Below are 24904 nucleotides of genomic sequence, written 5' to 3'. Positions count from 1 at the left end.
GGTGCGATCGAGAGTAAGGTAGATTGGGGGTTGACCGCGAATAGGTTTGCGGACAGGTTGCGAAAAGGTCACAAATTGGTTGTGAAATAGTCGACCCAATATGACTTGAAGAGTTGTTGAGACAGAAACAGGAGGAGTGGAACTGGAAAAGAGCAAAAGAGCCCCGGGGATAGGGTGGCGGCTGGCCGGGTCAATGCGGTGATTCTGTTGACGGATTTGCTCTCGTCACACAAAGCGCCAGGAGGATGGGGAGGGTGGAGGGTGTGAGCAAAGGAAGAAATGGTTTAGGGCAAGTGTGAGCGTATGTGTCCAATAATGCGGTCCAGAGCCTGTCACAGGGTACAACGATAGAGTGCATAGCGGTTGGTGAAACGGTAACCTACCCCTGCCAAGCCTGCACTTCTCAGGGTGTCTGAACGTGGACACCAGACGCCTCACCGCTGCCGGGGATCTTTTCGTCTATGCTTGACTCATTTTGTCACATTGCGATGATATTTGGAGCGAAGGTGGTAACCTCCACTCACCAGGCGGGTTTCGTTTTCTCTTCGATGATGGGTTTCTTTTGCTTTTGGTTTTGAATTCGCGCCGACTTTCGCACTCCGTTAGATTGGCCCGGTCTGTCAGCCGCTTTCGTCTTTGTTCCTGCACGTCCACGTGAAGTTCGTGCAGAGGGGACAGTCTTCTCGCTCAAGGTTGTCGTGCTTGGCCCCCTGCCCGAGGCAGACTCCAGAGAGGCGCCTGTGTCCGTCTCTTCCTCCCTCGCCCGGAGAAGAGGCTTCCGTCGCTCAGATGTCCTTTTTCTTGGTTGCTCTCTTCTTGTCCCGTTGTAATTTCCACCACGCTTCTTCTGCAGACGCGCATTGGAGGCTCCCCGGGGAACCCCCTTGGAAGCTGCCTTGGAGGATGGAGAGGGCTGGTTGATCGAGCGTGAATCGAGGAGTATCGGCGAAGTGTGTGTACTTGATGCAGGCGGCGGCGAGTCGTCATATTTGTAGCTCGAGCGTTCGATCTCTTCTTTGCGGTTGTGGTGGAAGCCGTATTCCGGGTCCCAGTACTCTTTCACCGTGTCAGGAATTTCCCGTTGCGCATTCTCAAAGTCGTCGGCTACCGCGCCCGCGTCCGATAACAGTCTGTCCAGACCGTCAATCGTTTTGAATAAAAGTGGTAGCCCGAAATTTGAGGCGTAACGTTTAATCATGTCCAGTCGCATGTGAATACGCACTCTGTGGTATGGCGGTTCCCGGATTTGCTCTCGCCGCCTCCGTTCTACATCCTCCGGGTCTACACCACTCCACCAGTTCTGGTCCATGAGAGATTGGCAATTAACTTTGGACGTATCTTCAGGCGCTTCATAATCTGGTTGGATGGGTGTCCGATCTTGGAAGTGCTGATCAATATCTCTTTGAAAACGTGTAGGAGTGTGAGGGTTCCCGTCTTCCGACATTGCGAGTCTCTGTCGTGCAGAATCGAGACGAAGGTGCGGAGTCAACAGCAAGATCAAAAATCGGGGAGCAACCGCCACCGTGAGTGACGGGTTGATCGAAGACGAATTGGCAGCCGGGATGGAGTATTTCTCGCGAACGGTTTCGCAGGCGTACGCCGTAGTCGTATTCTCGTAGTCGTGGTGAGTTAGAGCTTTGTTGCTTGATTGATAGAAAGATGCCACGTTGTTGTAAAATGTTAAGATGCGACCGCAGAATGAGACAAGGAAAAAAATTTAGTACGAGGGCGGCGCGTTCAGCCACATAGGCGGCGGGCGGGCAGGCTTCTACCAATCCCGCCCCTGCCTTTAATTAAAGTCTGCCCCACAGAGGATTGTCAAATCAGGTGCAACATTTTCAACTAGGCTCAACTCCGAAACGCCCGAGCGTCTTGGCACCCCGTGGCTTAGCTCTCGGAGTTTCGTTCACGCGATGCCGAGATTCAGGGGCAGAAAAGCTGATGCGAAACCAGACTTCCTTGATTTCGCACGGCTCACCCTGCCGCTACCGTAGCCCCCAGCAATTGCACAAAGAGGCCGCCGACACACCTACGAGGGGGCATCACGACAGGAAAGTCGTGGGTTCACATGCGTCGCCAGGCGAAATGTACGCCTATGAAGATCTTTTCCTTTCAAGGATCTCTGTTTCTGATCATTGGTGAACTACTCTTAGAGCTTGCCACAAAAGCCCGAGAAACGGCACCGCCGACGATTCTTTATGCCTCTGTACCTCTTCAACCCACCCACAAAGTACGTAGCTTCCGAATCTACCTAGTTACAGCCCTCGCTCTGGCACCCTCACTCTGGCAGTTGATGCAGACCTCGTCGTCTCTGCGCAAAAACGTCCAGCCGGTCTGCCTGGCCTGTACCGTCTACTTTGTGTGTATGTGGGCCAGCGCGAGGCCTACCACGTCAGAGTTTCCTGATATCTAGACAGCAAACCCGCAGGTGTCTGTCTATCATCACATCAGCACCCACCTCGAATTTCTCTCAGCACGGCAAACTCGCGGGGTATTGCCCATGGCAGATGAAGTGTCGAGACGACCGGGTAGGGATCTGGTGGAAGGTGATTGCTCCGATCGAAGTGCAGGTTCAGCCTTCCTGGACGGCCTCTCGGTTCTGGCGCACACGGGATTTCCAGCTCGACGGGAAGAGCAACCTGCGCCTCACCTTGAACCCCGACTACCTAGCGACTCATTTCGAGCCGGCTGACCTCAGCTACGAGCTGCCTCGGCTGTGCCGCCGCACGAATGGGACGCTCTGCATCCCGGTGATGACACGGCGGAAGCGCGTCCATTGAGGTGTCGAATCTCCGCCATCAGGATAGAAATAGAACAAAGGGGCCTAGCGAGAATCGCTTTCGTGTTTGACGTGGTGTCGAGCGGGAGTTCGTGGCGAGGGGCAACGCATAGTCTGTGGGATACGGGAGCGAGTTGAGAGCGTTTGGGGAGGCACAGGACAGAGTCAATATAGCTGAGGATGGTCCCCGAGGTCAGCAACAACGTTGAAGAGAAAGGATGCGTGGAATGGGACTGTGGACGACCAGAATAGCTACAAAGAGGACAATAGTCGTCCGGGTGGCAAGGACGACAAGCAAAGCTACACCCGAGACTACACCGAGGTCGCATGGAATGACGGAAGGGGTAGGCGCAGAGATTGGAGGCCAGTGATGACACAAATGCGAAAACTTACAAGTTCAGGAGCATGAGGAGTTGGTTCGCCCACAGTCGGCTCTGATCGGGTACAACGCATCGCATCCAATGTCTTCCTCTCTTTCCGCATCACTCTCGACTCGTATCGCAAGCCAGGAAACAACCATCTAACCTCGTGCATCGTCTCAATGCCGCGATGATTTCAGGAGCTGTCTTTGAGTAGATATCCTACATGCACAATGGCCATACCACTTCGTCACCGACACTACTCTCTAGCCGTCTGAACTCCCTGGGTTAATGTAGCGATGTCCCCTATCAGGCACCACCCGGACCACTGCAGGGTTCCTGCACGTGCTCCGGGCAACCAGACCCAAGCCAGACCAGTCCGGGCGAATCATGGCGCTCTCCTCTGAATCGTGTGTTGTGCAGCGGCTCGGGCCTAGCCAACGTGAGTACCAAGTGTGGTTTACGCCCCTGACCCGGAGGCATGGGACGGAAAGCACCAAGACGTTCTTCAGTGATGCCAAGATTGGGTCCGGACACATGACACCATGGACATGAACCTTGGAGAGAGGAATCGTTGCGCCATTGTTGGCGTGACTGTGGTGCGTTGTTCATTTTGCTCAAAATGACTTGTAGATGCAGTGTGAGATGAATATGAATTTGCTCGCGCGATATTGGGTTGTCTGAGAGACTTGTATTGGGCAGGCAGCGAAGGTAATCTCAAAATAGCCAATTAGAGGTTCCCAACAAAAGTTTGTCGAGGACTTTTGATTGGCTATCATTCTCCGCCGAGCTTTATTGTTGGGCCTTGGTAGCAGTACTACCTGTCGTGATATCCCACACAGATATTGCTTCGTCTGACGCGACTAGCCAGAAGAAATTCGTGAGCGAGTGGAGCAGCTGCCCACTCTGAGAGTGTCTCCGGGACAAGAGGCTCGAGACAGAAAACTACATCCAAATCGAGGCCCACAGCTCCGTCCTCGCTGACATGGTGCTAATCGACATCTCACCGACGAGATTGTGAACATGGGCCTGGAGTGGGACACTCTTCCGGAGTCGTGCATGGATTGTCGTGCCACCGGTCTGGACTCTAGAAGAAGAGGTGTTCCAGTCATCATCCATCAAGGGTTGTTCCTCGAGGTCTATCGAATGCTGGTCGTTGTCTCGCCTAAAATATTCGAAATGCTTGAACGACCACAAAACGAACCGAATGGATTGATAGAAGTAGCGAAGCCAGGCAAGCCGTAAAAGGACCGAAAACGCACACGATGAATTGGAAAGAGCCGTTCTGACAAAGGACATGATTCACCAAGTTTGCTGCGAAGTAGCACAAGAGTACAGCACATTCGACTCGAAGGTTCTCTCCTGGTGAGATGGGTCTAGATCTTTTGCCAACAGCCCAATTTCCAGGCGGGTTGGGGTTCAGATTAGCCTGGAAGGTGCGCCCTTTGACAATCCGGCTAGGGACCCAAAGAGGGGAAACTTGCTGTGGCTTACCTACCTCCACGTCGCTTATTGTAGATAGCGTTAAAGCTCGCAATTCTCTACAGAGCTCCACTGACGGCAGTGTGGCTTGGGCCAGTGTGTTGCGGAAATCCCGCAGCTTTGCGTGGTCGGGAAAACACGGGGTAGTCACAGCTTTGGTAGGTCACCCGAGGATTAGGCGGCAATGGGAAGAGGTTCTGCCTTTCCTCACTCTGGCCAGATGTTTCAAATGCGCTACACTCTCGACCTCTTAAAATCCCTTACAGCGCTCTGACTCTCTAATAACAGGCGTCACCATGTCAGCCACGGGGCAACCTTACACCGATGGCCCCTTCGCCGGACCCCCATTATCACCTTCTATCGATCCTCAAGACGTGCCTCCGGCGTCGGCGTGGCTTGAAATCAAAGAGACTCCCGAATCGAGCACGAAACGGATGACCAGTGACCAATTTCAGCGGCTGATCGAGACCCGAATCAAGCACGCGGCCCGACCCATTCCCCGCGGATCAACGCCAGATTTGGCCGAATCATCAGCCCCCCTTGCGCCACCCTCCAACGGCGTACTGAAAGACGTATACCTGGTGGGGCCGAGTAACGGGCCCAAGCTAAGCAGTGAGGCATCTCTGAAGGATAGAGTTGGTGCCGACGAAACTTTTGCCCCGTTGGCTGATCTGCTTGACCCTCTGGTGGGGGCAATGGCCATGAGGATTATCCGCAGTTATCTCAATTCCCAACCGTTGGACATGCAAGGAGAGCTGTGCACAATAATGGTCCGGGATCTCATGGAGGAGCTGTCAGCGGACGGAGCTGAAATGTGCGATGAGACAACACTGGAAGCCGAAACATTGCGCACGGCGATGGAGATTCTGATTGACAAGGACGACCTTGTGGACGATGTGGACAATCCTCTGTTCAGGGATCTGATGTTGAAACTGCACGTGTATTGTCAGACGAACGGCATACGACTTCTGTCAGCGCCTGAATAGAGAGGTGGGCTATGTCAAACCCTGGTGGTAGCATGACATCTCAACACCGTTCGAGGCTAGAGGCTCTGGGTAAGTTTGTCAAGTTGCGCAATTGAGAATCCCACTCGGGATTAGACTTTGGTCATGAGGATGTGCGTGGGGTTCTTGTTGGATTTACGGCCAGTGCTTCATTACTGATTTGGACTTGGAGCTGCGGGGAACTGCTGAAAGACTACATTTCGATAAGGATTGATGGAAAATATATTGGCTATGAATACAAGGTTGCCCTTTTCTTGGAGAGGTACTAGCCTGGGTTTGTCCGGCCCCATCGCATCGGCCTCTCGGTGCTGCAACAGGAGACAGAAGGTGCCCAACAACCGTAGCCGCACCAGGAAAGCCGAAAAAGGCAATGCCGTATTTCTCGGGGCGTCATTTCGTCAGAACTCACACTTTCTTCGCTCCATTTGCTGACAGAATTCGCAGGTTCTACCACTCGGCGAACAACGGTTTTCCACCGCCCATTTGTCTGACAAGTCGATTTTGGCCCAAACTACAGGCTAACGGAGCGGTCATCCAGATACCCTCTGCGGTACACCCACGTATTTGGAGCTTCAACCGCGACACAAGTACGCCGAGGCCGTTCGAACAACTTCGCCGGTGCAGTACGGGGTAAGCCTGGCAACTCACGCGTTGATGGAGCTGCATCGGCCGCGATCGGAGGTCAAGTATCGGCCCGGGCCAGAACCGAACAAGTGCCACTACTTGAATTCTCCTGTGAAGTCGTGTAATTGGAAGTAGATCTGTGACTGCTACAAAGGACACTACGGGAACTCCTCTGGCTTCGCCCAAATGTAAAGGAGGCCAAGGAGGCCAAGGTGGCCAAGGGGGACACACCCCCTCCACTGGGTGCATGTGGGTGTGTGTGTAGTGCAACGACCAAGTTTTCCTAACAAAGTGGAGTTCATTCTGACACCCCCTGGTGGTGTGTGGGTGGTGGTGGTGGTGGTGGTGGTGACATGAGGTGTACAAACCTTATTTTTGTGGAGGGTCCCCAGGGGACACACTGAGTGAGGTTGTGAGGGTGCACTGCCTGGAAGGGTTTCAGGGGTGCACTCACTCTCTGCGTGTGTGAGAGTTCACGCTGACTGGTGCTGACTCACCCTCAGAGTTTCCTTGGCGGCGCTTGGAAACGCACTCTTTAAAATTATCAACTAATCAGATGCAACTCCCTGACGTCACCCAAAAGGCCGAAAAACCCCTTTTCCCGGTTGTGCCTTCATCCATTCTTACACACCGCTCTTTGCGCCCCCTCCCGTCAGGAGACGCCCCGGTTGGTTGGTGGGCATCTCTAGCCCTTGCCGTCAGCCAATTTCCCTTTCATGGGTGGGCGTCACAGCTCTTTCGAATTCCTGCCCCAAAGTGCACCCGTCAAGGAGGAAGCATGGCTCTGCACTACAGGCTAATTGTCGAGAATGATCACATATTCCTAGCTAGATTGTGTGCCGCCGGCCCTCTGACTCCCAAATCAATATTCTTCGGCCCCCGCGCAGGTGGCGGGCCTGAAGCTCTGGAGAGTCATCGTGCCCTTCAACCACAGTTTCCTGCAATTCGGACATTTACAGAAGTCCGACCCATCCTGCCGCATGTACTCTTCGAGGCATTGTCGACAAAAGGAATGGCCTGGTAGTGTTAAAAAACCGCCCCCTGCTCATGCGTCGTGAAAGACATACCACATGGTGTCCGAACCCGGTCGAGTCGTGCGTGTGTGTCGACGGCTGGGTCATCGTATGAAATCGATTCTCGACAGATCGTACAGTTCAAGCCATATAGCTCCAATGCCCTCTGTTTCTTTGTGAAATGGTCTGATTTAGGACAACAAAGCCGGGGAGCGATGTCACGACGGGCGCGTTCCGATTCGGGAAGTTCGTTGAGAGCGCATTCACCGCACAGGACCTGATCATCGTGAGCAATGGTTCGAAGGGCCACGGTGAGCAACGTACACATGCACATCTTTGGAGAACGAAAATCCGCGAGACGTAGCGATCGCCTTGGCCAAGGACATTCGAACAGAGGGAGCAATACTCTTTGTCCTTGGTCAGATCGTAAACTAGCCGCTGTGGTAGCTCAGGCTCAGGCCTGATCAACTCGGGTTCAGGGAAAGAGAATCTATCCCGACGGCAGGGAAATGAGGAATGCTGAGATGCCGCGGACTTTGCGCTGGGTTTGGCCCTCTTCCGATCCCGCTCGACGCCTGGACACTCCGGGCTCGAGGGGCGTTTCCGCTTCCACGGGCGTAAAATGGGTGAGGATTCCTGCGGTTCCTGGTTGTTAAGTTCTCGACTAGGTGGTCGCCCCAAAGCTTCTGCCATTGATGGGGACACGTTAGTCCAGGGCTTCTGCGCCAGCCCGGAGGATGGCGCTGAACTCTGTTGGCTGTAAAATTTCTGTTCTCGAAGCTGGGTGTACTCGGTACCTCTCTTTCGCCCTAAACGCAGGAATGTGGCTGATCTGGCAGACCGCTCAGCTCTCTGTGATGGTGTGAAGCAGTCTTTTTCAAGAGAATGGAATTCCAAGTTGGGCCTCAGAACATGCCCGGAGACATTGGCGCAGGACGGTACAGGCAGGCTGATATCGGTCGCAGGTTTTCAGAGGTTCCGAGGACAGTGCTGGGATTGATCGGGTTCTGGGGTGGAGGGCGACGAAAAGTGTAACTCGAGGACGAGCAGGAAATTGGGGAAGTGTGCCCAGAGCGAGGGTTTGCGGCCTTCTTTATAGTTTGCCGCACACGGTTGGGCTCGCAGGCCCCATTTTCCCCGCACGGAAGGATAAGGGTGCTGGGGGGCATTGGGCCTTTGTCGGGCGCTTAGTCCCGTCAGGCGGAAATTTTGGGTCACCGATCCCCCGTTGACCGTGTAGTCTCTCGTTTGACTGGTTCGCCCTGGTTCGCCCGGTATAACTGACCTCCGCGGTACGCTTGATGGAAACCCATCTATGTGATGCTGGATGTTGAACGGCTTTTCGTTACAACAGCGACCAAAGAACACTGGCAACTAGTACCAAGAGTGGTGAGTGTTGCAAAAGGTGAAACACGCTAAAGTAGGAACTTAGGGGCTAATTAGGGGCTCTGATATTACCCTCCTTCCTCACGAACTCCTCCACTACCGTCTCTAGCAGCCCCTTCCCCCGCGGCCCCAGCCGACTCTTACATCGTCGTTTCCGTCTCTGGGGGCTCCATCAGTACGGGTGATTCTGTGCCCGCTGAGCCTTCCCCAGAATCGGGGTCGTCGTGTCTGGCTGGCAAGCCCATATTCAGGTTGCACAATTCCCAGTACCTGCCCTTTCTCTCCAGAAGCTCATCATGGGTTCCCTGCTCGACTTTGACGCCGCCCGGGCCGAGAACAATGATGAGATCAAGAAATCGTACAGTTGCGACTCGATGACTGGTTCGCTTAGCTTAGTGCCCGCTGAAACAAAAGGGGGGAAAAAGGGGCAAAACAACGAACGTTATGAAGACCATTGTTTGCCTCGGAAAGTTCTCCTTGAAGTTTGCCTGGATTTCAGCCTCAATGTGCAGATCGAGGGCACTGGTGGCCTCGTCGACGAGCACAATACTAGGATCTGCGAGAAAAATGCGAGCCATGCAGACGCGCTGGCCTTGGCCTCCAGAAAAGTGCCTGAGAACGGGTCAGAGATAAGCCGTCGACACGAAGCACTACCGGGAGATCCCACTCGTTGCACGCAGTAGAATAGCACGGGGGTACCTACGATCCTTCTTCTCCCATTAAGGTGTCGTATCCGTCCTTGCGCTTCATGATGACTTCGTGGATCCTGGCTCGCTTGCAGGCTTCTATCACCTCTTCGTCGGTGGCGTCTGGTCGGGCGAACTTGACGTTCTCCTTGATAGTACGGTTGAACAAGAACGGGCTCTGGTCCATTACCGCCACCTTCCTGTGGATACTATGTGTCCAGTTAGCTCAAGGGTTCGTGTTTGCGAGTGGGGGGCCCCGCAGTGCGAGGACGTACGAATCACGAGTCACGTCGTTGATGTTCTGGCCGTCGATGAGAACGGACCCCAATTCGGGCCTGTACTTGCGCATGAGCAGTCTTACGAGACTGGTCTTTCCGCTGCCGCTTTCACCAACAATGCCTACTCTTTTGCCAGCGGGAATTTTGAGATTGAGTCCGTCAAAAACCTTGAGATCGGACCCTGGGTAGGAGAACCCCAAGTCCTTGAACTCCACCTCGCCATCGGGGCATTTCAGCTCCTCGGTTCCTCCTTCGACAGTCGGCGATATCTCCCACATTCTTCGCAGGCGGGTGGTGTTGATAAGTGCCTCCATCTTTGACTCAATCTCCCGGGCGAAGAACAGGGAGGGCTCGTAGACAAAGGGCCACAAGCCGACAAAGGCATTCATGCTGGCCACCTTGGCTCGTCCCTGCCTGATTTGGTGCGTGACCAGCCCTTGGGCGATGACCTCGAAGACCTCGATTACCAGGCCATTGGCGCCCTGGAGGTAGTAGAACGATCTCGCATACCCGTTGTACTGGTCGACATATTCTTCTTGCTCCATCCCAAACGCTGTGGTCTCCGGTTCGATTTGATTATGGTTTGCCACCGTGCTATGTCCTTTAATATCGTCGTGGCGCCGCTGGTTCGCCTTGAAGGATGTGACGTGACTTTCGTCGAATTTCTTTGTGAGGCGCGGGAAACACTTGATTTCCATCAGGGCTAGGACTATTGTCATGCACACTATGATGAGCGTCATCCGCGGTCCATAATCAAGGTGCAAGGTGATGCTGGCGAAGCAGAACTTGACGGTCAGCGGGAGCATTTCGAAACAGAGGGCGTCGATGATGAGGGTCATGGGCCGAGAGGAGTCGACGGCCTGGATCTTGTCGCCCGACGAGACGACCGAGTGAAAGAAGGAGTCGAGATTCATGATTTTCTCATGGGCCTTGTTGCTGAGCTTCAGGAAGCGATACTGGCGGACATCTATACTCATGATCTCGCGCGGAAGGGCCAGGCCAGCGGTCGAGACGAGCCAGGACAGCAGACGCAGCAGCCAGAATTTGGTCCAGACACTAGAGCCGCTATCCAGGCTGTCCATGAAGTTGGAAAACAGAACCGGCACATAGTACTTCATGATGCTTTCGCCGACGACAATCACAAAGCAGGCGACGAAACGGAATATCATCCAGGGCTGGTCGCTGGGCCAGACGAAGGGTAGGAATATGTGGTGCCTCTTCACAAACGCAATCCATCCAATTTCCTCAATCTCTTCTGTCGCCGGTCGACGAATACCCAATACATCTTTGGGGTCCTTTTCCTCATCGTTGGTTTCGTCGGACGGATCGGTAGGGTGCTCGGTGGCTACTTCGACGGTGGGCAACTTCTCGTAGCCGTCCCGGAGCCACTGGAGAAGGAAGACGGCACCAGCAGCCAGCCACACGAAGGTCTTTGCTGCGACGAGGAGTAGACCCAGTCCGCATGGGAATCGAATGGCACAACGACCCCCGGAGTCGACTTCGAGGACGATAAATGCGAGCACCTCGGCAGCGCACAGCAAGACCCAGTTCCCGACGTGGAGCAACCAAGGAGGACTCTCTGCGGCATCGAAAAACTGAGCAAGCTGTGCGACCGTGGCGAGAAGGAGAAACGCCTCGGAGAAGGCAGGAAGGGTGCCCGGGAGCTCTTCATTGCTCATAGAGAGAGCTACTAGTGCCACAGCATCCACTGTGTACAGCAGTACCTGGCAGGCGAGCGCAACGAGAAAGAAAAGGCGGCGGGCGGGTGCGAGTTTGGGCCCCGACGGGAGGAAACGTCGGTAAAAGGAGGGGCCCCCAAAAGTGAGGAGGTAAACCGTAATGGCGCACACTAACCGAGGGATGTACACCCACGACTGCGACAGGACCGCCATGGCTTTGGGTCGGACCTGTTTTCTGTTTCTAAAAGAAGAAAAGAGCACAATGGCACACGGAAAAGCTCTGTCTGAATGTCGACATTGAAGATAGGGGGCGGGGTGCACCTAATAACATAAATGGTCACCGCCAAAAGACTCGACCGATGGGGCTGAGGGGGACGCATCAGACAACGCAGTCGGCCTGGAGTTGCACAAGAATTGTGCGCCCCAAACAGCGAAACAGGCAAACAACACCGGGTGCTCCTTAGGGGGTTGCCTAAAAGTGATCCTTCCGGGTGGCATCCCCCGTGGCGAAATGGGAAAATTGAGGGCGTTGTTGCCTGTCTTTAGACACTGGTGTGGGGCCACGGAGGCTCTGCTTGGCCTTGGTTACTTGTTGTTTAGGTCACTCGGTGGCTTGCTCACCGCCTAGGCAGTTCACCCATGGTCGCACAACAGCACTGCAGCTCGCTCACCGCCGCACAACAGCCTCCGGACCCCAAAGGCTTTGTTCAACGCGTCGAAAGTCACGTCCATTCGTTGCCTTGTTGGGTCGCACCCAGATGTGGCAACTGAACCCAACTCTGACAAACATGAAGTCTCCGCCATGCCGCCACAAAAATTCTGATAGGATCCGAGTTTTCAATTTTGATGAAATGGTGCTACAGATGGGTACGGTGAAGAGCGTAGGATCGAAACAATTAAGGCGTATCATCACTAACAAAATGTCAGCGCTACTTCCTGTATGGCTCGACGGGGTCGAGCTTCCTCAGTTACAGAACCTGTATTGTATAAGCTAGGCTAAGAGTACGTAGGGTATAAGTAGTTAAGTAACTATAGATATCACGGCGCAGCCTTGAACGGAAGAGATCGCTGTGAAGGGGACAATTATGATATGAATTCTAAGACGAAGGAGTCTAACTAGTGGTGGTGACGGCGATAGCGTGATTGATAAGTTCTGCGCTCAGCCCCGTGCGGGGTAACCCATGGAAGTGGAATGAATGATTGATTGATTGATTAGGTAAGGAAATCTATCTAGCGGGACTGCGGATTTTGTTGTTTGTGCCGTGGTGGAAATTATTCGGCCAACCTTCCCAATAGGGTTAGGGTAACAACTCACGCGCATCCTGGGCTGCACCTCAGGCTATGACATCAACCTTGACATGACACGACCGCTTGTAATGACCATCGTTGCTGGAACGGTGCACCTCTTTGTCATCCCAGTTCCTCACGACGCCTTTATGGACCTAGTCATTGTTCTCTTTCTTGATCGTGCGGGCGTTGTCTTTGATTATCCGTAAAACGTTCATCATGGTCTCCTTAGTGCAGTAGATAATGGTGCACCCGTACATAGGATCAGCCACGGCAGAAGTCGAGTCGGCCCGTCTAAAATTGGCATTCCCTGGCTGATGTGGAAAGGGGCAGACATTGATCTTCATGCCATGGAGGTCGCGTAGTTTCACAACGAGGGACATGAGGTCATTGTCTTCGAAAAAATTGGTTGCGACGACGATGGGCTTCTAAAACACGTTGTCAGCGGTGATCACAAAGTAGGGGAGTCAAGTGAACGTACATTCTCGGCCAAGGTAGTCAACGTGAAGTTCCAGGCATCTTGCAGCTCGACAAAGGCGGGCGCTTGTAGAGGGTTGAGATCGAAGCCGGTAAACGAAGCCATCGTGGAAGATATGGGCAGAACTGCGAAATGCTGATGAAGAAGGAGAGAGGATGATGAGGAAGGAGAGAAGATGATGAGGAAGAAGAGGAGATGATGAGGAATATATAGGAGTGCGATACCTCACGCCAAGGGCTTGCAAGTTATTTATTCGCGCATCACCACCCGTATATAACTCACAGGGTTGCTAAGGTAATGTAATGATAGTCACTCTACTACTACAGCGACCCTTCACTGAGGGCCTCTAAAAGGCGCTAGTAACCCTCCCCTAGATCACGACGCTGTGAGGGTTTAGAAAGGGTTCTACAACTAGCTAGCTAACCTAGTATTAAGGATGATAAATCTAAGGAGAGAGAAGAAGGAAGAATAGCGTCCTCTCTCTCTCCTAATATCGTACGCTTCTCTGTAAGGGATACCCATTATTTTTCCCCTTTCTCCCTCGTCCTTCTTCTTTCGTACGCGCCCTACATTCCTCTTACACTTTGTCTCTCTTCCTTACCTCCCCTTGCGTACGGTGTCTCAGTTGTCAGGATCCTGTATCCCTTGCACCGTGCGCGTCTCGTCCAATCAGGAGGCAGCATTTTACCTGTACATTGTACAGGTAAATTCAGCCAATCAGGAGGTGGCGTTAGTCCTAGCGTTAGTCTTGGCGCTGGTTCGCCAGAACCAAGCCTTCTCCTGGGTTCAACCCATCACACGGGCGCCATTATTGACTGCTGGGTCGTTGGTGACTCTTCTATCTTCTGGTCGGACCGTGTTGTGTGCATCACCGAGAGCTGGATGCTGAAAAATCTGCCCATATCCGGGGGTCGACCAGCAATGAGCAATGGGGACAGCAATGAAAATGGTTGGCACGCTGGGGGAAAACTTCTGAATGGCCCTTTGTAGTGCCGGACGCCTCGGTCATGAAGTGCGCCAACAAGGGTTGCAATCTGGATCGAATTCATTGGAAACACTCTCGCCGATGAACGTGCGCCATGAACATGGTCTGAAGGGTTCCCCCACCCAAAATGCTACCAGAGACCACCCGAGCCCTACCCCGGGGCCTAGAATTTGCACACCCGCCTCAAATCTTGCAGCTGCGACAGTCGCTTCGTGGTGTTCGTCTTATCCATATCGACGCTTCGTTGCGACCTTGATCTCGGTCAAGTTCACCCCGCGAACTTTGCCTCAGAATGATCTCTGCCCTCAACAAACCGCAGTGCTAGGACTGTGATTGACAATGACCTTCACCCCACGTCATCAGTCTGTTCGTGAGTATACCGATTCACGTTCCACCTTCAATATTCCCCATTCCCGCTGCACACTCTACCTTTCCTCCCTCGCTCCACTCTCACTTTCACAGTTTTCTAACAATGCCTTTCTCACAGAAAATGAAATGGCCTAGTATCATGATCGAAGCGCATTATCCTTCTTCTACCTAGCACCAGGGACTTGGATTGGTATCATGGTTCCGAACAGCTATACTTCTCCTTCAGAAAGTCGATGAAAATCTTGTCTAAAAACACTTCAGGCAGACCCGGGACTAAAGGACAGCCAATCGCTTCTTGCATTCTCTACAGACCAAAAGCTCATCCTTCAACTTGCGTCCATGCACCCTCGACGGACATCATTCAACTTTTCGACAGTTTCCACAACTCTCAGCCTCAACCCGAACAGCGTGGCACTCCCTCTCCTCAGAACAGCATAAACGCCACCTTTGCCCTTCCGCCTCTGCAGCGTCCTACCACAACGTACACATTTCCATGAAGACAGACAAGATTCAGCACAATGTGTATCTACCGGATATGCCTCGCAATCAGAAACGGCCGGAATAAGCAAGAGAACACTACAAAAGGGTTCACATGGAATACCAGTGGGTACGGGAGAACTCGATGCCCACACCACAACAAGCGCTACCTTTCCACCCTCCCTCCGATTTCGCATTCTCCTGACATGGCTTCTCTTGCAGAAACGCTACTGAGCCCTTTCCTGCCGCCACGGTCGACAATATATCGTCTTGTTCCACCCAGATCTGCCGGTGGAGTTGGAACAATAGGGCTGAAACGTACATTTTGTTCCATGCCGCGGTCGGTCGATACAAGAGCAGAGATTACGGAAAAACAAGATTACAAAACACCCTTGAGAGTCCGTTCCCGTGTCTCCCGAGATCAAGACTGAGAGACTCCCAAGGCAAGGACCGCGGAGCTCAAATCTGTGAAGCTTTGACTTTCTTTCTCACTTCTTTCCCACCTTCGTCTCCGCAACCTCGACCGTCTCGGCATACCCGCTCTTGTCCTTGTCCTTGTCAACAACCGAATCATGCTTGTCCAAGATTTAGCTGGGCATCGTGGGGCTTTTCGTGTCACCTCTCCACGGCTTAATGATCCGATGTCAACGGAGAGTCGGCCCGCAGCAGCGAGGAAGGTCACTTGCAGCAGCGGGGCCTTTCCAACAGGCCAGCTTTTTGGCAAGAGCAGCGGCTTCGGCTTCGTTTGCTTTGGCAATCTGGACGATGGAGCACGGCGTCCGCAGCGGTGCCTAGGAGATGAACCAGAACCAGATGATGGTCAGCGGCACTCCATTGTATGTTGCACTTGCTCATATAGCGCCGGGGGCACTTCCGGCGCGCAGCTTATCTCTTTGGCAAGGGCGCCGGCAGCGTCTGTTTTGGAAGCCCAGACGAGGGGGTGAGGCATTGAAGGCGGGGTTTCAGAAATGAACCAGAAGATGGTTGGCGGTTGGGGGCACTTTCAGCGCCTAAGCTCTGGCGGGTCATGCACTACGCCGTCAAGATGGCGAGACAACTGCCAATGACACGGGTGCCGACGCCGAACACATTCCCCCACAGCTCAGTTGCTGGGCACTTTCAGGGGCTGTTAGGGTCCGTTGCTCGTCATCTCCAGCTCGACGATTCTACTGCTCTCTTCTTGTCATGCTGGTCTCATAACCTTTGCTGTCTAAGAAGCCCGCCATGTGGTTGACATCCTGGGGAATCTGATTCTTAACGGCGTCATCACCAGTTGTGACACTTGGACAAACGACTGCCACTGGCACCTGTGATGGCATGGATCGGTTCGTCGACACGCTGTGGGTCACCAACATGAAGACCAACGGACACAAGATCATGACGGTGAGCGTCGAAATAGACAGGCTCTCGTTCAGGAACAATTACCCAGAAAGGTACGAGAAGTGCAAGAACTAGCTGATCGTGGTCACGATGGCCGTGTTCGGCGCGTACAGCATGACCAAGGCGAGAGGGTGGTCTACAAGAACCAGTTCAGAAACAAGCAACAGGGGGATGATTGCCTCCGGCCAATCTTTATTCCAAACAGTACACCCTCCTCCAAAAAAGCAGGCTGCCAAATTTCTCGGCGCTGAAAAGCCAAAGACCCGCAGTGGCATCGGGCCAGTTCTCTACGGTGAGACATAACTCCATCCGTTGCGACAAGTTGACGCGAGTAGACCCGCCGAGGAATTTGTCCCACATTTTTTGTCATGACCGTACTCCCTCAAGGGAGAGGGTTCTCTCTCTTCCTCCCTCCTGGTTAGACCGAGATCTGTCCGACGCCTGTTGTTCTGTCGTTTCTGTTTTGCCTTTCCTTTGCGACAGGTGGAACCGTTGTCATTTTCAAATACTGTTATCGAAGTCGTCATTGACCTGGTGTGATTGTGCCCTTCTTTGCCACCGAAATGGAAGTTTCCCGCAGATACCAAAACAACGCCCGGTACTGGCCCCATAGCGACAACAAGAACCTCTCAGCACAAGGTTACGCCAATGCCCTCAAACTCGTCCTTGGTATCAAGAGGCAGAAGTCTCCCAACAAACCACTTTTGATGAGAGTCGATCAATGGGGAGGACCTGCGTCTCGAGGCAGGGAATTTGGAGAGATCTCAAAAGACTTCAAGGTGTACAGCTCCGAGGGGTTTTGTGTTGTGGCCGTCGAGTACATGGGAAATGATGGAGCTTCGGTATGCAACAAGATCTTCCTGGACTCTGGAAGCCAGCTGGATATGTTTTGCTGGGACGGCTACGAATTCGATCTGATGAATTGGACCACGACTTCCTTCGAAAGTATTGGGAACGCCAGCCGGGTGAAAGCTTTGCCGTTTTCTTTCAAAGTGGCCGTCCCTTCGTTGGCCTTTGTGGACTTTCCGGCACCTGATTACAATGTACTCTGGGGGGAAGTGAGGCAAGGTGTCAGCGGAAGACTTCAACAAGGGCTATCCACATACACTCAATTCCTGGAAGCCAGAAGAGGAGGACACATTTCCGGTGACTTTGGCTCCCAGTCGCCTTACCAATACCCGGCCAATGCGAGACGACAGAGCAGTATACGGCAGGATACAGTACTATGCTGAAGCCGCTGTAAAGAGACCAGGTATTGCCGTCACGCAACGATTTGTCTGCGCGAAAAGCCGCCCACCACTCAGTCTCAGGGTACGCGGCACCTATTCAGAGTCTTGCTCGTTTGAGCTAACTCGCTCCATCTGGGAGGCTGATCGTCATGCCGAAGTCGGCACAATTGTTGAAATGACCATTTTCTTCTGCATCACACTCCCAAAAGTACCACCGGATGAAGCCGACCTTGGCAACAACAGAGTGATCGGACCTACGGACGGACACACTAACCTACAAGATGCCAAGAGCTTAGCCAGTGACCATAACCGAAGTGCGAGATGTGCGCGGCTGAAATGCTTCCACAAGGGGAGACTTGGTGATGGAGAACAGAAGGGGGTGCACCTCATGAGTAGATTGAAACAAATGAGCAGGAGTTGACGAGCCCTCGATGCTACCCCGTCGGCCCCGCACCCAGAGTAACAGTAACACAATGGCTCTTCGTGTCACAAGGGGTGCCGCCTCTTGTGGGAGATGCATTTCGCAGGGGCTGAGACCATTCGAGGCGAAACCCTGTAACCCCCTTGTCAAATTGCTGCTGTACGACGTGGTCATATGCCGCACTCGTTCTTGGCAAAACTGCTTTTGGCAGGCAAAGCCGGACCCCGAACCAATCGTTCCCACCTCATTTTTAGACTCACCAATCAGCGATCCTGATGTGCACGCACTAACCCGGTTTCTCCGACTCTCCAATCAACTGCCTTGCCCCCACTACGCCGTCCAACTTCTCGATGAAAGCTAATCGCTCAAGACATGGCTTGGCGCTGGTACTTTTGAAATGGGTGGCCTGAACCAGAGGTGTAGGTGTGTGTGGACTCGGTGTTCGGGGAACAAGGGGGAGGCAGGTGACCCGTAGAGGGGGCCCTCCCGGGTTCAGGAGAAGACAACGTGGTAACCTCACCGATAGCCGGTCGTACGGATACGGTCGTTTCTCTCCCTCCGCACCAGGTGCAGGATGGTAACATTGCGCATTGGGGATTTCAAGGTCACATGCCCAAAAAAACACCCATCTCTAAAGGCATGTTTCTACATTCGTCGACGTCCATTTCCGCACTCCACTTCAATCTGTCTACCGCCCCTTCGAATCCCCGGGTGGGGGGTGTCAAAAGACCCTTCTCCGTACCCATGATACAACCGCCACCCAATGGGGGTCACTAAACCACTGGTCCAACGTGTCCATGGCCTCAGCTAACTCCTTGCCAACCTCATCGCCGTCCATCTATCAGATCCGACACCGTGAAAGCGACGATGATGACTTCTTCCCGCATCTCAAGGATGGCCAAGTCCAGGATCTACCTCGTCGTTCTCCTCGCCTTGCAGATTCTCTCTGGCGTCCCTCAGTGTCTGTCATTCTTCTGGTGGCGTCCCTGGCACACATTCCACCTGTTGTTTGCCCGAATTATTTCCAACGTAGTCTCCGTGTGCTATTGGTATGTCGGCAGAAGTTGATTGAGGCATCATCCGAGAGACTTTTCTCAGAAATCTTCAATAATGTCATCTGCGGCGGCGACGCTGCCATTCCTGATACACATACCATGTCACGGTAACCCCCGCACAAGGCTTGCCAACCCCACACGAGGCTGAGCGGATGCGGTCGAAATGATCACCACTTACGCTAAATGAAAGAGAGAGACTCTCTCTTCTCAGATAGGTGGAAGAAGTCTTCATCCGGTTGACAACCGAGTCAATGTGACTTGGTCGTCTATAGCCAGGCAAGGCGTCGCTAATATGCGAGAGCGCCATCTCCAAGACTTACACTTGGATGCCTGGAGGGTGCTGATGCCATCGCCATCATGCCACGGTGAGAGCGGCGTGAGCCGAAAGGGGAGTGAGAGAACGGCAGGAAAGGGCAGAGGGGCGACATCATGGTTGTTGTTGTTGTGGCGGCCGCGGTGGCTGTGGCGGTGGCGGTTGGTCCTACTGGATCCTCCCACTCTTCCGCAGCCTCCAGTCAGTCGCTTCTGTTCCTCGTGGTACTCCCTTGCGGATCTCGGACATCTGCTTGGCTTGCTCCCCTGGCCGGCTGAAGAGGAAGGAGAAAGTAGGCCCAAACGAGTCACGGCCATCTTATTAAGCACCCACCCGGCCGGCTATTTCGGGATATTTGTCCGAGGATCGGTTAGGTTCGGCGTGCACGCTTAACAGCGTATAGAGGCCTATCCGGCAGGTCGGTAGTTGTGAGAGGTTCCTGGGTCAAGATCTGATTCTACTGCTAATGCAAACCAACCTCAGGATCAACGTTCAAGTCATGCCCAGAGGGCAGCACAAGCGACAGCGACATGCTTGTGTAGTTACGGAGGCAACGACACTCCTTCTTGTCTGGTTCAGCAAACATCCACCAACCGACCTACCACCATTTGGCCTGTGAACAGCGTCCGTGGCCCCCGACGAGAGGAAGACTCTAGGATTTGGTTGCAGATTGCTCATTCCGACTTGTCTGTTTTGTTCGAGGAACTGGATGGATCTGCTGCACTGCACTCTGAGTGAGTGTGATATCCAGGGTATCGCCAACGCTGTCCTATTTGGCAAATCCTCTCTCGCAAAAATCCGTACTCCAACTTTGATGCTGTGAGTTGATTGTTGGGACCAACCCTCGACTGCGCCAATATTTGAACGAGCACTCCGGTCGTCTTCCTCTACACCTAGAGTTTCCAGCCTCGGTTGGCGAGCACAGCCGTGCGTTGGCACCACAGGCATAGAGTCGTACGACAGAGTCTCCATCTACTACGAAAAGATGGCGATCATTTGAGGAAATCAGGATCGAAATTCACGCCCCCCGACACGTAGAAGTCCGCAACTTGATGGTAATCTTCTGCTTTACTGAGCTTTATTCATCAATTACTTGGTTGCTACACAGGAGGTAACGGACGGATGGAGCGACAAGGGTGTCAATGGCGAGCCTCGAGGATTGTCGGAGGGGTTGGTCTGGCATTATCTGCCGGACACACTGCAGGGGGGGAATCCTGAAACATCTTCCAAAGTCCCAGACGATCAGGATGAAGTGGCGGCAGTACAGCCTGATAAATAAGGCGAGCAACATCCACCATGTTCTCGTGCTCAAGTTAACCTCGCACAGGAAGTGGTCAATCTAGAAGCCGACAAAGAGACCTAGAAGACAAACAGCTCATTATGTCCAACCAAATTGAACAGAGCATCCGCATACCAAACATGACAGAAGCCACAGTCATCTCGACGTAAGAACGTGCTCAACGCCAAAGAAGCCACTTGTGCAATTGGCACGTCGCACACCTCGCACACCAAGAGGACCGTGCATTTTGCCCGGGATGTTGTGCTTGGTAAAACCTTACCTTGGACCGTTAACTGCATGATGCCGCTTGAGTCTGCTGTTGTTGCAATTTGTCAGAGCAAGTTCACCAGGAGCTGAACGTCTCCTGCGGTGGCCTTTGACAGGGTAGCCATGGTCTCAGCGTCAATACTTACAATACCTACTCTCTACCTTCATTCGCCTGTTGGGGGGTGTATCCCTTGGTGGTCCGCCTGTACAGTACAAATTGATGACGAATGTGCCATGTCAGCCCGGGCTATCTTGGGGCGCGGTTTTCCAACCGTGTTCAGATCGGAATTGGCACTCAACGAGAAATCACCACAGACATCCTCGCTGCACTCGTGATAATGCAAAGAACATGCTGCGGTCAACCCTCAACACCTGAATTTCTCTTGCATCTACTCCAGAGGAAGTGGCTCGATGATGAGTGAACAACGGGGAGAGTAGGGTCGACAGCACTTCAAGTGGCTTTTCCTGCATCTGTGAATACTCTACACCATTTTTCGTCATGGCGTCGACGCGTCAGCACCCCTTTGTATAGATGTCAGATATCAGGATCCCATGCCGTTTCCGTCGAACAATATGTTACATCTGAGCCACAATCGACCGCGTCTGCAACGGGAGCGAAGAAGAAAAAAACCGCAGAGCTTCTGACAGATTTTCTCGACTGGGCAGCAGAGCCATGACACATGAAATGTTGGAGTTTCCTTGTACAGAACTTGCATTTGTTTGAAGACGACTGGGACCATTCGAAGCTACAGTTGCTCATGGTCTAGGAGAGTGTCACGGCCTGAGGTGCTTGTGCAGGTTTCCCCTCACGAGGCTGAGTACCCCGCACGAGGCTGAAGACCTACACACTCTTCTATCGCGTTCCTCGCGCATTATTAGTTAGACTCTTTCGTCTTAGAATTCATGTTGCAATTGCACCCTTGACAGCGATTTCTCCTGTTCTAGGTTGCGCCGTGACAGAGAGGTACGACGAGAAGACAGTCTAGAAGCAGATTGACGCAAAGAAGGATCTAAAAGCCCGACTCAAACACTTCCGTTCGACCTTTGGCGGCTTCAACCATGAGTTCTTGGCAAAGCCTCGGGGGACGACACAGCCGAAGAGCGCATTAAGTGCTGGGCAATGAGATGAGATGAGGTGAGATAGATGATGATGATGACGAGAATGACGCCGCGATGGTCATCGTCAGTCACGCGAAAATATATTCAGTTGCCCGCTTTTCTCAATTTGACACAGAATAAAATGTACTCTGACGCTTTTTTTTGGGTATTTGTTCGTTACTTCTCAAACCAGCAATCCACCTCCCCCTTTCCATCTTTTTTTTTTTGTAATTTCCGCTTGTTTTATGAGTAATCAAACGGCCTCCTCCGCCCCCCTTTTTTCTTTTTTTTTTCTTTTTTTTTAGGGGGTGTTTTCGCTTTATTTTGTAAAGTAACCATCAGCCTGCCTCGCCTTCCAGTTTTTTTTTTCCCTGGGTTTTCTGTGTAAACTCGGTTCTCCTTTTCCATCAAATCTGTGTTTTCGAAAATTCATTTCGCCATGTGTCGGGGAGGGTCTTTCTTCGTGGTCAGTGACGTCCCACCTTGCGCCTCTGCCGCAGAAAGAGTCTTCCTCGTGTTTTCGCCGCTCTAAGCGGCCTCGACGACCGCAGCGTGGACCTCGTCAAACTTGGCGTCGAAGAATGCGGGGAACGCCGCGTTGAACGCCGGCTCGAATATGGGTGCGAATCGGGCGACCAGGTCCTCCTCCTTCTGGATTTTCTCGTGGAGCACTTCGTGGAATATGTGGTCGTGCATAGCCCGGAGCCCCAGTGCGTTCAGTGTCGGGTCCGGGTGGCCTATGAACTCGGCCCCGGCAATGTCGTCGAGGTGGTGCTCCAGGTTGTTGTGGACCTCGTCGTCTACCGCTTCCTCCAACTCGTCAATGATGGCCTTGTAGACGTCTTCTTGAACACCGTCGGACAATTGCTCGCGAAGGTCCTTGGCAGTCTTGTCCCAGACAAGTTGCTCTATCTCGTCGAATCTCGGTTCGAACGCCGCTCCGAATTTCTCGTCGAATCTCGTTCTGAAGCGCACCTCGAATTGCTTCCGGAACTCGACCGAATAAGCGACGATGAATTGCCTATTGATCATGTGGATGATCAAATGCGGAATATCGTTGCACATCTTGACTTGGTATTTGCTTGGACGCAGATGGGTTTGGGGAAGTGGAAACTGGCCAAGGTCTGTCAAGGATGAAGCCTGATGGTGAAGTGCTGAACTCGAGATTGGATTCAAAAGTCGGTTGTTGTGGTGGAGAAAAATGGAAAGCAGAAGTAGCGCAATAGGAGAGATATTTATAATCCTGCAAGACGCCGGTCAAGGCAGCTTTAAAGAAAAATCTCAACTGCTTTGTCTTGGACATAACAAAGAATTGCCAACTGAGGCAGTCCATCTAACCCAAAGCAGTGCAGCCCAAAGAAAATCTCAACCGCTTTGTCTCGGACACCACAAAGGAAGGAAGCTAAGGTAGCCCCCCGCCACGACGGTTCCGCAGTCCCGACAGAATTGAAACATCTTAACACTACAAGGGCTGAAAAGCAAGGTGGTATTGTAGAGGTGGTGTTTGTGATGTCAGCTGTGCAATCCTTCATTTTCCCGCGTGCACTCTGACTCACCCTCACCGCGACTGAGAGTGAGTTGAGAGTGACACTCCAAGAGAATTTCTGAGAGTCTGTGCGGGGTGCACTTAGTCAGAGTTGGAGTTTCACCCGGTCAGTTTTGGAGTGAAACTTCTCTTGGCAATTCTTGGCAGTCCTGCTGACGTAACCACAAAATTATTGACCCATGACGAAGTGCGACATCTCTCAGTTTCTTGCACAACGCTACAAACACCACTAATTTCCTCCTTCACATTACCTTTTGTATGTTACTTCTTGCATGTTCCTTCTTCAAGTCGTTTAATAATGGGAGTTACGGCATTACGGAATGCCTCGGGGCCTCAAATTCGACCTTGAATCGGTACAACCTTAATTTCGCTGTCCCTCGCCCAGTCCCTTGTTTCCCACCTTGGATCTATACTCCGGCCCCGACGGGAAAGAACTTGAACACAAACCCTGACAGGCGGTTGTAGCGGCAGACAAAAGACCCAGGAAAGGCACACAGTGGATCTCGGTTAGGTCTTTTTGAGAGATATGGCTAGGGGCGACAAACTAACCGACGCCAGTCGTGGTCATTGACAGTGGCGTAAAAAGTCGTATAATAACAATGTTGTATGGTCATATCGATATTGCCGCATTTTGCGATGATGAAGAGCATCGGGTAGCTAATTTATCAAGATTCAGCCCCCAAACCAAAGAAGGATCTGGTTTCGACTTCCCCGGCCGGTGCAAAACCAATCCACTTCGCGCATCACGTCAGTGGTGTGCACCGTGCAGAGTCAAGGTCTCATCAACGTCCCCGTTCACTCCGCGAATGGCAAGTTCGCACACGAGGCTCTGAGGTTCTCGTGGGCTTCCTTGGATACTTGTCACTATTCGTGATATCCCCGCTAACCCCAGACCTCGCTCCGTTCCGACCTCTTCTTGCATACGAGGGAAGAGTTCTGGTTTGCGCTCGAGTTCCCAAATTTCCCGAGCCAGTGTTGCGAGACGACAATCGAGTGGGTTCCGCACTAGCCCACAACGAAGGAAAAGGGAAATTGCCGCAATGGCAGGTTGGTTTTGTTCAGTGCACTCTTTCTGACTGAGGAGAGAGTAACAACGAGGGAGAGAGTCTGCGACTCGAGTAACTAGAATAAAGAGGAACGGCGGCGTCCAAAGTCATGCTAGTCCTGACTCGATCTGGCACTGCACGTGACCGCCAGTGAGTAAACGGGTATGTTCGAAATTCGACTTTTTCCCACCGAGCACGTCGTGAAACCGCCGCAGAGTAGGGTCCGCGACGGTTTGGAACGTTGACCACAACGCGTTCCAGGCCATTCGTTCAGCCCAACTTCCCCTTTCTCCAACGCTTTCATAATCATGTCTCATTCCACTCTCCTCTCGACTCCCTGCCCACCAACTATAAAGTATTTGTAAGGTCGAACGCCCGTCGCCC

At 52.8% G+C, this 24904-nt stretch overlaps 6 protein-coding genes across 6 annotated transcripts; 2 read left to right on the top strand and 4 right to left on the bottom strand.

The window, feature by feature from the left end:
• Window positions 1–520: 520 nt before the first annotated feature.
• AYO21_07522 (hypothetical protein) lies at window positions 521–1444 on the bottom strand (the record flags this gene model as incomplete). The annotated part of the gene is made up of 1 exon (XM_022657477.1): window positions 521–1444. The coding sequence occupies one exon, from the start codon at window positions 1442–1444 to the stop codon at window positions 521–523; it is 924 nt and encodes a 307-aa protein (XP_022510248.1).
• A 3472-nt stretch (window positions 1445–4916) lies between these two features.
• Window positions 4917–5606, top strand: AYO21_07521 (hypothetical protein; the record flags this gene model as incomplete). Its single annotated transcript, XM_022657476.1, has 1 exon — window positions 4917–5606. One exon carries the CDS (start codon window positions 4917–4919, stop codon window positions 5604–5606), a length of 690 nt encoding a protein of 229 aa, XP_022510247.1.
• Window positions 5607–8787: 3181 nt separating this feature from the next.
• AYO21_07520 (hypothetical protein) lies at window positions 8788–11503 on the bottom strand (the record flags this gene model as incomplete). Its single annotated transcript, XM_022657475.1, has 4 exons — window positions 8788–9025; window positions 9089–9259; window positions 9351–9542; window positions 9609–11503. 4 exons carry the CDS (start codon window positions 11501–11503, stop codon window positions 8788–8790), a joined length of 2496 nt encoding a protein of 831 aa, XP_022510246.1.
• A 1229-nt stretch (window positions 11504–12732) lies between these two features.
• AYO21_07519 (hypothetical protein) lies at window positions 12733–13160 on the bottom strand (the record flags this gene model as incomplete). The annotated part of the gene is made up of 2 exons (XM_022657474.1): window positions 12733–13005; window positions 13059–13160. The coding sequence occupies 2 exons, from the start codon at window positions 13158–13160 to the stop codon at window positions 12733–12735; spliced, it is 375 nt and encodes a 124-aa protein (XP_022510245.1).
• A 3669-nt stretch (window positions 13161–16829) lies between these two features.
• Window positions 16830–17498, top strand: AYO21_07518 (hypothetical protein; the record flags this gene model as incomplete). Its single annotated transcript, XM_022657473.1, has 1 exon — window positions 16830–17498. The coding sequence occupies one exon, from the start codon at window positions 16830–16832 to the stop codon at window positions 17496–17498; it is 669 nt and encodes a 222-aa protein (XP_022510244.1).
• Window positions 17499–22456: 4958 nt separating this feature from the next.
• AYO21_07517 (hypothetical protein) lies at window positions 22457–22993 on the bottom strand (the record flags this gene model as incomplete). The annotated part of the gene is made up of 1 exon (XM_022657472.1): window positions 22457–22993. One exon carries the CDS (start codon window positions 22991–22993, stop codon window positions 22457–22459), a length of 537 nt encoding a protein of 178 aa, XP_022510243.1.
• Between the last annotated feature and the right edge of the window lie 1911 nt (window positions 22994–24904).

The sequence above is a fragment of the Fonsecaea monophora genome (genome assembly GCF_001642475.1).
Source record: "Fonsecaea monophora strain CBS 269.37 chromosome Unknown Scaff58, whole genome shotgun sequence".
NCBI classification, from domain to species: Eukaryota; Fungi; Ascomycota; class Eurotiomycetes; order Chaetothyriales; family Herpotrichiellaceae; genus Fonsecaea; species Fonsecaea monophora.
Note: the sequence above shows the minus strand (reverse complement) of the source record. Positions and strands in the feature narration are given on the sequence as shown.